The sequence below is a fragment of the Ceratotherium simum genome, chromosome 14 (assembly GCF_057802395.1).
Source record: "Ceratotherium simum simum isolate JZ-2026a chromosome 14, ASM5780239v1, whole genome shotgun sequence".
Taxonomy (NCBI): Eukaryota; Metazoa; Chordata; class Mammalia; order Perissodactyla; family Rhinocerotidae; genus Ceratotherium; species Ceratotherium simum.
The window spans coordinates 49,164,355-49,181,361 of NC_141913.1; the positions used below are offsets into that span (position 1 = coordinate 49,164,355).

At 38.6% G+C, this 17,007-nt stretch overlaps 1 protein-coding gene across 4 annotated transcripts in view; it reads right to left on the minus strand.

Annotated features, from left to right (window-relative positions):
- Positions 1-1,988: 1,988 nt before the first annotated feature.
- Positions 1,989-17,007, minus strand: part of PIGN (phosphatidylinositol glycan anchor biosynthesis class N) — a 126,230-nt gene continuing 111,211 nt past the window's right edge. For all 4 annotated transcript variants that reach the window (XM_087439316.1, XM_087439314.1, XM_087439315.1 and 1 more), the window contains one exon: positions 1,989-6,072. In XM_087439316.1, coding sequence (XP_087295442.1) covers positions 5,949-6,072 — 124 coding nt within the window. In that variant the 3' untranslated portion in view covers positions 1,989-5,948. The remainder of the gene's footprint in view (positions 6,073-17,007) is intronic.

Genomic DNA, 17,007 nt, shown 5'->3' on the forward strand with positions numbered 1-17,007 from the left:
AGTTATTCTCTCACAGTTCTGGAGGCCAGAAGTCCTAAATCAAGGTGTTGACAGGGCCACACTCCCTCTGAAGGCACTAAGGGAGGCTCCTTCCTTGCCTCTTCCAGCTTCTGGTGGCTCTAGGCATTCCTTGGCTTGTGGCTGCATCATTCCAATATCTGCCTCCATCTTCATATAGCTGCCTTCTCCAGCTATATTATCCAGCCCACCTGGATAATTCAGGATGATCTCATCTCAAGATCCTTAACTTAATTACATCCGCAATGACCTTTTTTTCAAATAAGGTCACATTCACAGGTTCCAGGGGTTAGGATGTGGACATCTTTCAGGGTCACAATTCAGCCCCTATACTAAGTGTGCACCAGACTTCCAGGTCTTTACAAAACTTCAAGTGCTTGAAAACAGCCAATATTTACCTCCAACCTCTGATGTTAACAGAAACAAGAGTGAGAAAACTTCCTCCTTTTGCTTTATATACCATTGGAAGACAGCTGACGTAGGCCTCAGAGGTAAATGTTAGGAATCGGGCGCAAGTGTACCCATGCCAACTGCACCCTTGTAGGCAACATTAAAAGCATGTTTTCCTAATTATACTGTTTATACTTGATTATACATACACAGCTGAAAAAGTCTAGTTTTCACATCACCTGATTAGGTACAGTGACTGCATTTTTAGAAGGAAAATCTACAAGTGCTCTTATGCAGATTCCAGGATAGAAAGTTTGGGAGAGAACTATCCATGGAAAAAAAAAAGCCTCATACTAGTTGTAGGATCTTGGGCAAGTTATTTATAATCATCTTGTGTTTCAGTTTTCCCATCTGTAAAATGGTATAATAATAATAATGCCTGCTTCATGGGGTGGTTATGAGGATTAAATAGGTTAGTACTTGTAAAACATTTCAAACAATGCCTGGCACATCGTAAGGGCTATATAAGTTTTATCACAATTTTCACAAATTTTTTAAAAGCGATAATTAGAAATTGCACTAAACATTGAAGAGATACATTTACAAACACATTCAAAGCATGCATATCAATTAAAGTTCTTGGCTACAAGTAACAGAGATGCAGACAAAATTTTTTAGGAAATGCATGGCTTGTAGAATAACTGGGAAGAGTTAAAAAATGGTTGGAACCAAGAGAGGCTGGGCAGCAGAGGACGCAGCCACAGGGACCTGCAAGGAACATTACTGAAACATTCCGTCCCATTGATTCTGACTTTGAAAGCATAAGGTAAATAGCATATACAAAAATAAACATTTTAAGCGGAGCTTTGGACTTATTATCCCCTGTGTTCTTAGAAATACCAGTAAAATTAATCCTTCTTTTTGCTGGATAAGTATGTGACGGAAGGTACTGGAGTATCTCAATCAAACTTAGCTACCAATAGCTCCTGACTTTGCATCTTAGAAATTTTCTCTCTGTTCTAGCTTGAAAATCTTGCAAAGAACTCAGATTGGCCTGGCTTGGGTCAGACGTGCCCCCTAAACTAGCCAACTGTGGTGAGTGAAGAGTCATAAACCACTGGGCTCATGCCAGAGACACATGGTTAGCAGTGGAGACACAGTTACTTCAGAAGAGAGACTGCCAAGCAGACTGGCACAGCTGAGCTCTACACACTCACACTGTATCCATACTGAATGTGGAAAATAATTCATGAAGAAAAATACATTCGTATACATACTGGGTTCTAAGCAAGGCTAAGAAAGGGGAGCGACATGAGGAGAAAACGGAGAAAACAGGGGAAGAGAGAAATAAGTAAAAGAGAAAAACCAAGGAATGCACAAAAATTTAACTAGTAATCACTTTCTATAGCACAAATCACAAGAAAAGAAGCCAGTATTAGTTGAAAATTAATTTTTCTGGTAAAGGATGTAAAATATAAGGTACAAAAACTTAGCCCAAATTCTAACAGGCCTGTCCGAGGATCTGTAATGAACTGGATGCCAGTCTGGTCGTCCTGGAGGTTCCCACATGAAAGACTAAATGATAACAGGCATGATTTATTCAGAGGCAGGTAAAATTGCTGGTACATTTTCAAGTTTTCCCAGATTAAGAGTTAAAATGAAAACATTTCCAGCTCTCAGGAAAAGATTCAGTTAAGCATAAATATCCTTTTTCAAAACAGGGTGACAAGTCGAAGTTTTTACTGCAAAAGTATATGTAGACATTTCTGAAGTATGTTTAGCAGTCGGAAAGAGACTTTAAGATACGGTCTGCAGCCAAGCTAGTGGAAATTTCTAGCATACTGCCATCTTCCTCCCTTCACAATACATATACCAAGTTAAATTCCGTAAGTACTACAATAAATACACCTATTTAACTTTGTTTGACCAAGTGTTCCTCAAATATATTTGATCAGGGAACCTTTTTATTATATCTGTTTGTATCCTAAGGAACTCATGTTCTAAAGGACATACTTTGAGAAATGCTGCTATGTGGCAAATAAATACTGTGATTCTAAGGGTGGTGAGTTGAGCAACAGTTGTGATCTGTTTTAGTGTCTCTAAGGAAAGTAATAAATGATACATTACTTCTCAAATGTTCTTTTTATAGAACGAGTGTTGTGTGGAAATCCCATGCACCTTTCTCACAAACCATGCTGCTGCAGAAATGGGAAAATGCTCTAAGATATTACCACAGTACTGAAAACACGTAACAATCCCACTTTACAGCATTGTACAGAGGATGAAGAGAATGTCAATATAAAAAGAACAACTCTGAAGAGGTGAGCAATTACCAAGTATCTCTGGTCTCTTAAGGCAGTGCTCAGAACTGGCCTGAAGGGGGTCCTCTCCAAACGGCTGAGCTGACTTAGCTCCTTCTCCTCTGGCCTCCTGAACAGACGGCGTCTAGTGTATATACGGGAGCTCACCCAGTTCTCCCCAGGAGAGCTGGGACCCTGCAGCATCTACTGCCTGTCTTTGGAGACAATACCTATGCAATCCTCCCCAATCCCCAGGACCCCCTGGGCCAGTTCCATCAGAAACCACATTTCTGACGGCACAGTTACGTGTCACAAGGTGGAGGAGGAAAGGAGTCCCTAGCCTACTACACCAAGTGCGTAAAGGTAGGGTTGGGGTGGACATATATGTTCCTAATGTCTGAGTTGGCTGAAATTTGAATGAGTTTTCCACGAGGATCAGTATTATAAGTGATGAATAGACTTTCTAGATATGTAGTTCAACTCTATCATTGTTAAATCATTTTGAGGGGATTATTGTGAAAATATACTACCACTTATAACATTATTTCCCTAAAAAATAAAAAAGCATGTTGTGTTCTAAATACTGCACACTAAATATAATAATACAGAGAATTAAAACATTGGTAAATTATGGACAGGCTGCAGTTAGTTTCCTAAATCCTTCGAGTTTCCTCCAAAATTTATTCATGGTTCATGCGACACAGTATAGCTTTTTTGTTGTTTGATATTTTCTTAACCTGATATGCCCACTTTAATTTTTACAGCAATCCCTAATTTAAACAATGCTAGGGGCCGGCCCTGTGGCATAGTGGTTAAGTGTGTGCACTCCGCTGCTGGCGGCCCAGGTTCGGATCCCGGGCGCGCACCAACGCACTGCTTGTCAGGCCATGCTGTGGCAGCGTCCCACATAAAGTGAAGGAAGATCGACACGGATGTTAGCTCAGGGCCAGTCTTTCTCAGCAAAAAAGAGGAGGATTGGCGTGGATGTTAGCTCAGGGCTGATCCTCCTCACCAAAAACAAAAAACAAAAAAAAACAATGCTAATCAGCAAATGTCTTAAGTCTTGATTTGGAAATCTGGTATTCATGGTTAGAATGAACAAGTAAATTAAACAGAAATACATTTTACACAAATCTTATTTATTTTTTCTCTGTTATTCAACACAAAAATATGCATTTCAAAACACCTTAGGATATTTGATATGCTGTGCAACACAAAAGGCCCATCCAGCCAACCCTGTTCCAAGGCGAGTCTGAGGGGCCCAGTTACAGGGCAGCAAGGTGAGCCCGCGGCTGCAGGCACATGTCCTGTTTTGTAAACTCACACTGACTCAAGACAATATTAAGAAAAGACATACTTCAAAGAGCAAAATAGGGCCAGCCCCAATGGCCTAGTGGTTCAAGTTCAGCATGCTCTGCTTCAGCAGCCTGGGTCCGGTTCCCGGGCGTGGAACCACACCACTCCTCTCTTAGTGGCCATGCTGTGGCGGTGGCTCACATCAAAAAAAAAAAAAAAGAGGAAGATTGGCAACAGATGTTAGCTCAGGGCGAATCTTCCTCAGCAAAAAAAAAAAAAAAAAAGGAGCAAAATAAAGGTAAGAGCACTGAGCACCTTTTACAATGTTGGAATAAAATATTCATTCATTCTCTGTGTGAAAATCTGGGAAAAGATGAAAGGCAAACTAGATATCAAAGGAGTTAAAAGATAAGTGTTTATAAAGTCAGTCTTCTCTGACTTGTGAAAAAACTGATTAAAAATCCTTTGAGACAAGGTGAAAGTTCCTGGGTTCTCCACCTCCCGATGTCACTGTCTGCTACAGAAGCGCCTGAGTTGTCCATCCAGATTTTACATTACAGACTGATACATGAGCTCTTAATACTGACAGCAACACTTTCCTTTTTTGTACTATAATGCTTTCGCTGGTATGCCATGAAGTACTATCACAAATAAATTATAACTATACTTCATCATAAATAGAAATTAAGAAAGTATATTTTGCCAAACCTTTCGAGTCTTCCTAGTTGTATTTGTTCACTCACCTGCCAACCTGAAAAATCTAGTAATTTGTAGAGGGCTTCCTCATCATAATGTGAATTAGTAAAGCTATAACTTAATTCAAAAGCAATTATTTTTTAAAAATGGGACTCAGACCAGCAAAGCTTAGCATCAGCCAAAATCTACCGGCACACCATGGGCAAAAAGCCAACTCTACAGTGAGATGTAAAGGCCACTTAGGAAAAATCCAAATAAAAATTACTCTCAACATATTTTGTCCATTAGAATTAGTTTACAAAGGGAAATCTAAATTTAATGAGGGGACTTTAAGGTCTTTGGACTAGACTCTCACAATCAGAAAGAAAAGCAATTTTAACACTGATTCTTATAATATTGTCAGAAAGTTTAACCACTGATTTAAAGAATTCTGTTGCAACAAATCATGATAAAAGCTATGGTGGCAACAGATATTACAATTACAATTAAAAACTAATCCTTTCAATTTTTTCCCATGAACAAGACACAAATACTAAACATTTTCTACTTTTCTATCTCCAGAAATTCCATGAGAATCCAGAAGTGAAAAATAAAGTGAAGTTCAAACCTGCATCTAGCTGGTGGACTAGAAACAGCATTAAGAAGCATAAGATAATACTGTTGCGTACTAAAGAAAAATGACAAACACCCGAAAACGTTTTTTCCACTGAAGCATTACTAAATTTGAAATAACACATCCTGATTGTCTTTTTAGTGTTGTCGTTTAGTAGTCAGAAATACTTGCAACACTAGTGCTGAGAGCTGATAAATATTTATGGTGCCACCTGGTGATGTCCTTCAAGTTCGGCCACAGTATTGACTCTGGATGTGATCAATACTGCCCCCACAGGAGCACATGTGCCTTTGCGTATACAGGAAGCTGTACAGCTGGGGACCAGACTGTCACAGGTGCTCTGAAACATCAGTGAGAAGAGCTGCCAACTAAGGGAAAAAAACGAAAATGGAGAATGCTTCACTGTGCTTTCCCACAGACACAATCACTATTTCACACATGCAAAACCTAAAGAAGATGGAAGCTCCTTTATTCCAGATATCCTGTAAATTCAGCATTCCACATATGATTTTCTTTATAGGAGCATAATATGCTGTGCATCAATATCCATCTTCCTATTGAATCCTTGATAAGATTTCAGTTTCCAAGGAGAATGAGAAGCAAGATCCAGAAGCTGAATGATGGCATCAGCAACATCATATGAGATGGCTTTTGGGTTTGCCACAGAGTTTGAGTTTCTTTGTCGTGAGCAGCTGTGCCAGGCCATTGAGAAACACCAGAACCATGGTCATGGACATGACAATCACATAGTGGCTGATGCTGCAGAAGGAGAAAAAGAAACGTGTTACAGGCAGAGACAACACATATGAGGAAAAGCAGAAGATCCCTTCAAATAATGTTTTTAAATGTATATATAAAATACATGGAATTACAAAGGATCCCAATGATTTGGAAATAGATATCAAAATGTTAAAAAAACAAATTTGTTATAGAAGTAGTGATGAACATAAATAATATTTTGAGATATCTCCAACAACTGTAACATGTCATGAAAATGTCTGATTGGTATTGGCAGTGCCTGTGTATCTGTCACCAGTAGAAACTGAATTTCAAAATCTAGCTTTTAGAAAAATAATTTTCCCCCTTCAATTCTTGGACCCTCTGAATAATATCCACATACTCCCCAAGACGTTCTCAGGTTAAGTATTCTGACATTTTAGAGGACGCCATCTGATGCTCTGACATAAGTTAGAAGTACTCTGACAAAACTACCAGCTACAAAGAAAGAAAAATGTTACCCAAACTCAAATTCAGTGAAGTGCAAGTTTTAGCCAAGAAATCTGAACAAAGGAAAAAGGACACATCTCTTTATTAATCTCATAGTCAAAGCTACTGTCTCCTAGACTTTTGGAAAAAGACAGAAGAACAATGAATACTATTAAAATTACTCAGTCTCAGTTCTCATCTATCAGCAGTAGTAAACGTTCAGTTTTTCTTTTTAAACACAGTAATTGTACTATCTAAAGAATATGGTTTGATGATACATTTAGAAGTATGGGAAGCAATTTAGGATATGGATCTGACAAATGTACAGTAAAGCAGAGGTGCCACCAGCAGTGCTAGTACAGCACTGCCCAAGCTAAGCTCCAATGCAGACGGGCAAGTGGTCTATTTACAGCGCCTCTCAGAGCTGCAGTGAACTATCTGACTCGATGATAGATTCGCACAGTTTACATCCTTCAGCAACGGTGGGGGAACCTTTTAGCAGGCCGATAACCAGACTGGCTTGAGGAAGGGAGGCCTCTTTTCTGCCCCTTTCTCTCCACTACCCTAGCAAAAGGAAGAGTCGTAGTACTGGTTAAAGAAGCCCCCATCCAGAAACGGCCTACAGCCCCAGGGACCTTCTCCACAGGCGGGCAGCCCCCTCAACGTCAGACTGCTTCCCCTAGGCCAAACTAAGCAGAGCTTTGGCACGCTGTCAGGTGTTTGCCCACAGGCAAGGACCCCCAAGCCAGGAAAGAAGGGCCTTCTACACTGCACAGGTTGTTTGTTTTTGGTGTTGTTACAGCTTGTAAGTAAGAACCTCCAATGATAAAGTTTTATAGTTTGATAAGATTTTCCTTGGAAAGGCGCTGGTTAGGACATTCTTATTTAGAGTCTTTCTCTAGGTTCACCGTATAAAATAAATGTGAAATAGAAAAAGAAGAGTTGAAGAATTAAAAAAACAAGAATTAGAACGAGTTATGTTAGAAATCTGGTTCTGGTCTAGGGTAGGCTCCTGACGTAAAAAAGAAAACAAAATCAGATCCTCAACTGCTAAGCAAATATTAACACTAAAGAAAGATTTTTAAAACTTTTGTTTGTTTGCACTGTAAAAATAACACAACAGGATATTGGACCAGGGATTTTTTTCTACTTAAATTTATGTGTGTGTGTGTGTACGTGTTTGTATATTTTTTTAACCCTGAATGAATATGATATGGATCTTACCTACCATTTAATAATGTAGATGTTACAAATTACAAAGCCACTTGCCAATTTTAATAGCTACAGAGGAAATAAATCACTGAACATTATTTATTTTAAAATGAAAATGATTGAAAGACTAGATTTATTTATCATCCTATCAAGCTTTGCTGGGGATAAAATTATCTAGATATTGATTTAAACAGAGTTCTCTTGAAAAGCAGGCCAAAATAGACAAGCTTATGTTACTAAAATTATGTGAGCCATGCCAACATCTGATCACACAGAAGTGGGTAACTGGTTGACTGACATTACTTTAAATGTCTTCCAAAGCAAGGCAACTTAAGTTCACCGCCTCTCAGTACACAACTTTGCTAATTTTACTGAGAAAATACTGACAGAGCAATCATAAGAGAGAACTACTTCTCTTCTCACCCCAAACCTACTAATACAATCATATCTGTGTCCATATGTCCTCCTGCACCAGATCCTGTCTACAACAAACTCCTCCACTTCTATTGTGGACCCATTTCAACTTTCCTACTAAAGGACTTTATTTTTGCAACTATCCCCTCCCTCTCCTCTATAACCAATTTCTCGCTCTCTAAAGTGAGTATACCTTTCACCACACAGATATGTAATGTCTCTCATCCTAAAAACAAATGAAAACCTCTCCCACGATGCCCTAGCTCCCTCCACCACCATCCTAACTTCAGGCTCTTTAAATGTGATATGTCCAAAACCCACCTCCTAATCTCCTACACCCTCCTTCATCAAACTCACTCTTCCTAGAGCCTTCTCCATCTCTGGAAATGGCTTTACCATTCACTTAGTTACTCAAGATGAAAAACGTAGGAGTCAACCTTGATTCTTATCTTTTGTTCTCCCAGCACAACCAATCCATCAACAAATTCTATTCACCTCTTTCAGAATATTTTCAAATCCAGCTTCTTGTTACCATTTTGAATTGCTACCCTAATCCAAGCTGCCGTCATCTCTAGTTTAGAATACTGCAACAGCATCTTCATCAGTTTTCCTGTTCCCTCTCTTGATCCCTACAATATGTTCTCCACACTGTGGCCAGAGTGGTGTTTCAAAATATAAAGCATATCAAATCACTTCCCTGCTCAAGAGTCTAATGCTTTTTGCCTTACACTTGGAATAAATTCCTAATTCCTTACAATGATCTTCAACCATAAGTAATATCAACTTTCTGTCTTTCTAAACTCTCTCCCTAGGGGCCGGCCCCGTGGCTTAGAGGTTGAGTGCGCACGCTCTGCTACTGGCGGCCTGGGTTCGGACACTGGGCGCGTACCAATGCACTGCTTGTCTGGCCATGCTGAGGTGGCGTCCCACATACAGCAACCAGAAGGATGTGCAACTATGACATACAACTATCTACTGGGGCTTTGGGGAGAAAAAGGGAAAAAAAAGGAGGAGGACTGGCAATAGATGTTAGTTCAGAGCCAGTCTTCCTCAGCAAAAAAAAGGGGAAGATTGGCATGGATGTTAGCTCAGGGCTGATCTTCCTCACAAAAAGTAAAAAAATAAATAAATAAAAAATAAACTCTCTCCCTACCGTGTTTCCCCTCACACCATTCTAGTTACAATAACCTTCATGCTTTCAAAAGTATTTACTAACATGGGGAAATGATTATTATAGAAAGTCAACTTTAAGACAAAACAAAATCCTATATATGTTTGCACATAAATTAAGGCTAAAAGAATCTACGTCAACATGTTGAACCACCAGAGTGGTTATCTCTGAGATATTGAATTATGGATGACTTATTTTTTCTATATACTTTCAATATTTTCTATAACAAGCTTGTGATACATTTCTTATTTTCCATAATAAGCTTGTTATAACTTAATGTGATGTTTACAAATTGTGGTAGGATTAGTCATAGAACTCTTAGGCTGAATTCATAATTACCACAAAAATCTTTAACTCGATTCTTTTTCTGTTTCTCACAGGACATTTCAAAATCTGCACTGGTTCCTGAGATCAAAATTCTCAATTCAACTGGCTGGTCACAACTTCTTCATGTTGTAGGAATGTTTACTCTCCAACCCAGGGACTCAAGTTTGGAGTCAGAGGTGAGATGAGTAAGTGAGGGAGTACAAATTGCCCAATCTAGCGTCTTGAGGACCAAATCCAGGAAAATCCAACCTGACCTTGCTTTCCTGGGGAGACCAGGCAAGGAGGTCAGGAGTCAGGTGGATAAAGGAAAGCCATGAGGACTGTAAAAGATTACACGCACGAAAGGACAAACAAAACATGGCGTATCCATACAATGGAACACTATTCAGCAATGAAAAGGAACAAGGTACTGATAGATGCTAAAATATAAATGAATGCCAAAAACATTATGCTACGTGGAATGCCAGATGCTACATACTGTATGACTGCATTCATTGAAATGTCCAGAATAGGCAAATCTATAGAGACAGAAAGCAGATTAGTGGTTGTCTGGGATGGGGTATAAGAATGGGGATAGGTTGTAATCACTCTGGGGGAATTTTTTGGGTGATGGAAATATTCATAAACTAGAATGTGGTGATGGTTGCACAACTCCATAAATTAGCTGAAAATCACTTAAGTGATTTAAAAAAATCATTTAAAACCTTAAAATGAATGAATTTTATGATATGTAAATTATCTTTCAATAAAGCAGTAAAAAAAGAAGAAAGAAAAGATTATATTCCAGCAGATTTTTGTTCTGTTAAATTTTGCTATCACCTTTAGGCCTTTTATCACTTTTAGTATTTTAAATTATTTTTTAAATTATTTAAATTGATTTTTAAGTTATTTTAAAATATTTAATATAACTTGATCCCTTAACAAAGTAAGTTTTGTAAAACCAGTAGGTGAGCTAACCTCAAACTTAGTGAAAATGTATCTATAAAAGATATAGATCACACATCTCCTTACAATGGCCTGAAATTACTGACTCCTGGCTCACTTAAGCTAACATTATTGGCAAGGAACAGTTGTGAAGCTCATCATCTTCATGCAATTGAGCCATAAGGCATTTAGCTTGTGATATTTCCCATCAATCAAGTCTTGGCGTCATCTCAGCCTAGCACAGTTAAAGGAGCATCAAATTTCAACTTGAAATTTGAAGTCAGCTGTTCTCACTCTCCCTCCATGACTATCTGACAATAGTAAACTCAGCTGTTCCCAAGGTGTCCATGTGTGATGGTAGAGAGGGGCAGGGTCCGTGTGTGGAAGGGCATACAGAACCACCAGGCAGGCCTTTCAACCTGTGCAATGGGTGATACAGGTTACTGTACTTCTCCTCAGGGTAATGGGCAATAAAAGCAGGTTATATCTGTCTGATGTACTGGAGAAGAAAAAGATTGAGAATCACTAATTTTAATAAAGCTTAGTATTCATTATAAGAGTAAAGATATTTTATGGCACTTATTAATTACATTTAGAAAGGTATTAAAATATTGTTGAACATAATCATAAGTTTTCATTATATAAAAAGAGAAAAGATATTTTAGTTGTCATTTGTATTTTAATAAGGTATAACAATAGGGCATGTAGGGAACAATTAAAGTTCAAATGAACATCACTACCAAATCAAACTACAGTTCAAACTGATGATGCTGATTCTGTTCACCTCATATCAAATACATTTAGGACAAAAATTTAAATATGTTTTTATAGTTATGAAAATTACCTCAAAGGAATTTTTTCTCTAGTTTAAAAAATGCACTTCTTCAGTCTGCCATATAAAAGGCAGTACTCTGTAAAGTTTATGGCCTCCTATGAATGAAGACACAGTGTAAAAGATCAAAAGAAGAAAATACTAAATTACAGCTCTGTCAGCCCAACTCAGTTTTACGCCCTGGGCAGGATATTTTTCACAGGGCTGTTACAAGAACACCTGATGCCACGAGTTTCTCCAGAGAACCACTGAACTTATACCTGCAGTTTCAGTTGATTATACTGACTGGAGTGTATTCCTTTAAGAGTTTCAATTTAATTCTGGTAAAATCTGCTCTGAAGATGCATTTTAAACATATTGGACTATACCCATAAACAGATATACTGTCTCCTGCCCTAGTAATGCAATCTTTATTGTTAAAGAAACTATTACTTATTTATTAACACGAAACAAATAGCTGAGGAATCTCCCAAACCTATTTTGGAAACCCACTGCAGTCACCAGGATGACACTATAAACATAATAGATACATGCCAGACTCCACTCATGGGGTTGGTTAGCTCCCACTCCTCTCTAAACTTCTGGGACCGATTCTCACCATTTCTGTATTCATAAAGCAATAAAATAGTGAGGACAAAAGGATAACACTCCTTTCCTGTGAATAATAGGCAAGGAATGGCTGAAGTTATTAACTGTATTACTAATACAAAGGAGTTTAGAAATAAAATTTGTCACAAAGGGAACTACTAAAGGAGCAAAGCTCAAATAACCCCGGTTCCCATTCAGGGAACTCGCCAGTGAGTTTAACAGTATCTGCAACATGACAGAAAACATCTCAGCTTTTCAAATATACATTCACATAGGAATAATTAGAAAACCAAAACTTAAAAGCAACATTCTCACAAATAAAAAGCTGGAAAAAGTAAAATAATGAAGTTTTGATATGTGAACCCTATTAAATGATGCTTTAGTTCTGAATCTTGAAGCATATTTTTCCCCCATTATCCAAGCCTTTTCCTGGCAATCAATTAGATGTTTATGAAGATGCATGAACCATTCCTGCCCATTAGACCTGTACCACATGGTTCACTGCGGCACTACACACCATCGCTGCTGTATAGGATACAGAGAGAAGATTTTCGAAATCTAACTTACCAACAAGAGCAGCAGCAGCAATGAAAACCTCACCTTGCAGCATCAATCAGGGTAATTCCATTTAGAAAGCCTAATTTCACTAACTTAGATTTCATTTTGTTTCTCTATTCCAGCCCCCTCCACCCTCTGCCCTCCCTTCTGCAATCATCTTCCTTTCTTAAGTGGGCATCTTTTGGATGGTACAATAAGAGACAAGACAGACACAGCAGAGCAAGGAGATATTTCAGCAGGAATGACCAGGAGCGTATGTGTGGAATTTATACAGGATAGTCCAATGCCCTCAGCCTGAAGAACAGAACCGACCTCTGAAATCCCTACTATATTTGCCTTCGAGAAGTCTCTCTGAGCAAGCACCCCATGTAACCTAGGGGAGTTAGACCCATGAAGATGAAGCACTGAGACTGAGATAAACTGAGGTTTAACATAACTCACTAGCTGGCTTTACCTTTATCATCTTCCCATCCATTTTGGATTTTTAATGTTGTAAGGATAAGGGTGTAATGATTACACCAGGACAACAGGCATAAACCAGGACTGTTCCAGGTAAACCTGGACATATGGTCACCACATGTGTAGGGCAGCTCCCATTATAAAAAGTACTATTATCACAAAATATTTCTACAGAATAGTTTCTACCCTATATAGCATTAATTAATTATAGAATATTTTTATATGTATCATAAATCAATTATAGGACTGAAACATGGAGTAACATTCTTTTCTCATGGCTTGTACTGCAGAGGGGGGTGGTCATCAAAGCATTCTCAGCCTACGAGCACTAATAGACCATTCTGTTTCCGTTGGTTTGAATGATGCTCACTGTTTATTGCACGTCTCTGTAGTCTGTCTTTTTGCTATTATTTTTTACTCTGATGAACACTTTATTCCCACGATGGTTGTGTAAAGGAATGCAAGGAATAGGGCCAGAGGTACCACACAAGTGCCAAAAAAAACCTCATGCTAGATGTTCAATGCCAGTTTTGCAATGGCTCAAAGCCTCTTTTAAAAACAATCAAACAAGCACAAGTAACAAAAATAAAAATAGATAAATTGGACTATTTCAAAATAAAAACTTCTGTGCATCAAAGGACACAATCAACAGAGTGAAAAGGCAACCTAGAGAATGAGAGAAAATATTTGCAAATCATATATCTGATAAAGGGTCAAAGGACTTGAATAGACATTTCTCCAAAGAAAACAGACAAATGGCTAACAAGCATATGAAAAATGCTCATCATCACTAATCATTAGGGAAATGCAAATCAAAACCACAATGAGATACACCTCACACCCATCATGACGGCTACTATAAAAAAAAGAGAGGGGCCAGCCCCGTGGCTTAGCGGTTAAGTGCGCACGCTTCGCTACTGGCGGCCCAGGTTCAGATCCCGGGCACGCACCGATGCACCACTTGTCAGGCCATGCTGAGGCGGCGTCCCACATACAGCAACTAGAAGGATGTGCAACTATGACATACAACTATCTACTGGGGCTTTGGGAAGAAAAAGGGGAAAAAAAAAGAGGAGGATTGGCAATAGATGTTAGCTCAGGGCCGGTCTTCCTCAGCAAAAAGAGGAGGATTGGCATGGATGTTAACTCAGGGCTGATCTTCCTCACAAAAAAAGAGAAAACAAGAGCCAGCCCTGATGGCCTAGTGGTTAAAGTTCAGTGCTCTCACTGCTTCGGTGGCCTGGGTTTGCTTCCCAGTTGTGGAACCACACCACCTGTCAGTTGCCATGCTGTGGCAGTGGCTCACATAGAAGAACCAGAAGGACTTACAACTATGATATACAACCATGAACTGGGGCTTTGGGGAGGGAAAAAAAAGAGGAAGATTGGCAACAGATGTTAGCACAGGGCGAATCTTCCCTGAAAACAAAAACACAGAAAACAAGGGCTGGCAAGGATACGGAGAAACTGGAACTCTTGTGTACTGTTGGTAGGAATGTAAAATGGTGTAACTGCTACAGAAAACATTAGGGCAGTTCCTCAAAAAATTAAAAATAGAACTACCTTATGATCTAGTAATCCCACTTCTTGGTATATATCTGAAAGAACTGAAAGCAGGAACTTGAACAGATAATGAACACCCATGTTCATAGCAGCATTATTCACAACAGCGGAAAGGTGGGAGCAACCTAAGTGTCCACTGATGGATGAATAGATAAACAAAATGTGGTATATACATACAAGAGAATATTATTCAGTCTTAAAAAGGAAGGAAATTCTGACTCATGCTACAACATGGATGAACCTTGAGGACATTATGCTAAGTGAAATTAGCCAGTTACAAAAGGACAAATATTGTGTGATTCCACTTATATGAAGTACCTAGAGCAAGCAAATTCATAGAGACAGAAAGTCGAATGGTGGTTGCCAGGGCCTGGGGGGAAGGGGAAATGGGAAGTTGTTGTTTAATGGGTATAGAGTTTCAGTTACGCAGGATAAAAAAGTTCTAGAGATTGGTTGTACAATAATGTGAACATACATAATACTGAACTGCACACTTAAAAATGGTTAACATGGTATCTTCATGTTATGTATATACTACTATAATTTTTTAAAAAGGAAAAAAAAATATCAAGGAAAAAGAGAGCAAAAGATGGCACTTCAGATTTGGTGCACAGTACTATGACATGGTGAAGGGCCCTGCAACATCACTGCAGCCTTGGAGGACTGATCTTGGAGGAAGCCTGAAAAAACTATGCCTGGAAGCACAGAATAACTTCAGGGGATCAAAAGAGAATTAAGACTGGTTGCCAAGGGTATGATGCCAGGAACACATAAGGACAATGCTGTAATGATCCTGACAGTGCTAGTTCAGTTAGTACTTCCATTTCTACACATTCCACCCCATCCTTTACTCCATGGAATGAACTTGTAGAGAAAGGCAGTCAATTTTCTAACTCCTAGGCAATGATTAACTTGCGGAAATAACAACCAAAATATTAAAGCTTAAGTAGAACCAAAGAATGTGGTTCCTCACTTAGATGTCAATAGAATGTACACTGTAGCTTTGTATTCAAGATTCTCCAAATTAAGGCTCGCAAAGGCTATGTTCTTTATCCAAAACCTATGGTTTCTGAAATCCAAATTATTTATCACACTCCAGATATGTATGCTTTGGGCTTTTTCACCTCTATAGCTTTGTTCATATCCATTCTGTCTGCCTAAAATACCCTTCCCAAACCTCTAAGTCCTCTACTTGAAATTATACCCTTCATTCAAGGCCCAGCTCAAATGCAGAACTTGCACAATGTTTTCTCAGTCACTGAAGCCAGAAGTAAAGTGGCCTCCCTTCTGTATTCATATAGCCCTTAACCACAGGCTACCTTGCATTATAGTCATTATGTCTTATAACCTGTGTTAGACCATAATCTCCCTGAACGCAGGGGCCATGTGTCAGAGTCATACACCTCCAGCGTTGGAATGTCCCTTACAAGTTATGCATTAGAATCTTCTACTCAGTGCTTGAATTCCCTACACAATATCCTAATGAAGTAGTTATCTATCCCCAGAGAAGGGACATCTCTAGTCTTGAGGGAGGCAATCCCATTCATCTTTGGGTCCTTGACAATGCCTGGAATGCTTCATGCATGGCGAGTGCTCACTATGTATTTTTTTCTGAAGAAATGATCTATATATTAAATGCATACACAATGTAAAAAAAATGAAACCTAGGTATGTCACATTATTGTGAAATCTGTGTTTTGGAGCCAGTTTCCTCCTCTGTAAAATGGAAATAATTATATTTTCTTCACATCATTGTCATGAGAATTAATGAAATAACATATGTACAACTCCTAATATACTGTGTGCAATAAACGACATTTTAATACTAATTATTATATCAATTGAATACCTTTCTCGATAATTCTTAACCTTTCTCCATCACTGTTTAACTTATCCTGGCTTTTCCCCAGGTTTGGATAGAAGTTCTTCTGTGGCAAAACAATCCAATCCTCTGAATAGTTTCTAAAAACTTCTAGTGAGCCCAGAAGGGAGAAGAAATAAACATAATTGCACTAAATTACTTAAAACAGCTTAAGTTAACATAACACATTCCAGAATTTTCCAGAGAAAAATGATGACTATCTTTAAATAAGCAACAAGAAAGACTGTGAAGGAGATAAAATAATTTTTGGACAAAGAGGGATACAGGATTTCTGGAGTGGATCAAGGGCTGATGCCGATGCTGGGAGGTGGAAAATGAGAGGCTCAAAGGGGTTTTCTTTCTCTTTCTCTTTCTTTCTCCTTCCCTCCCACCTACTTCTCTCTTTCTTTTCCTTTCTTCTTTTCTTCTTTCTGATGAAATAGTGTATTATGAGAGAGGAAGAGAAAGGAAAGGCAAGTCAATCTGTTGAGAGGAATATTCTGCCAATTAAGTTACAGATGAAAGACTGAAGGTGACAGAAAGGAAAGAGGAAAAACAGTGTTGAATGGAAGAGTATCC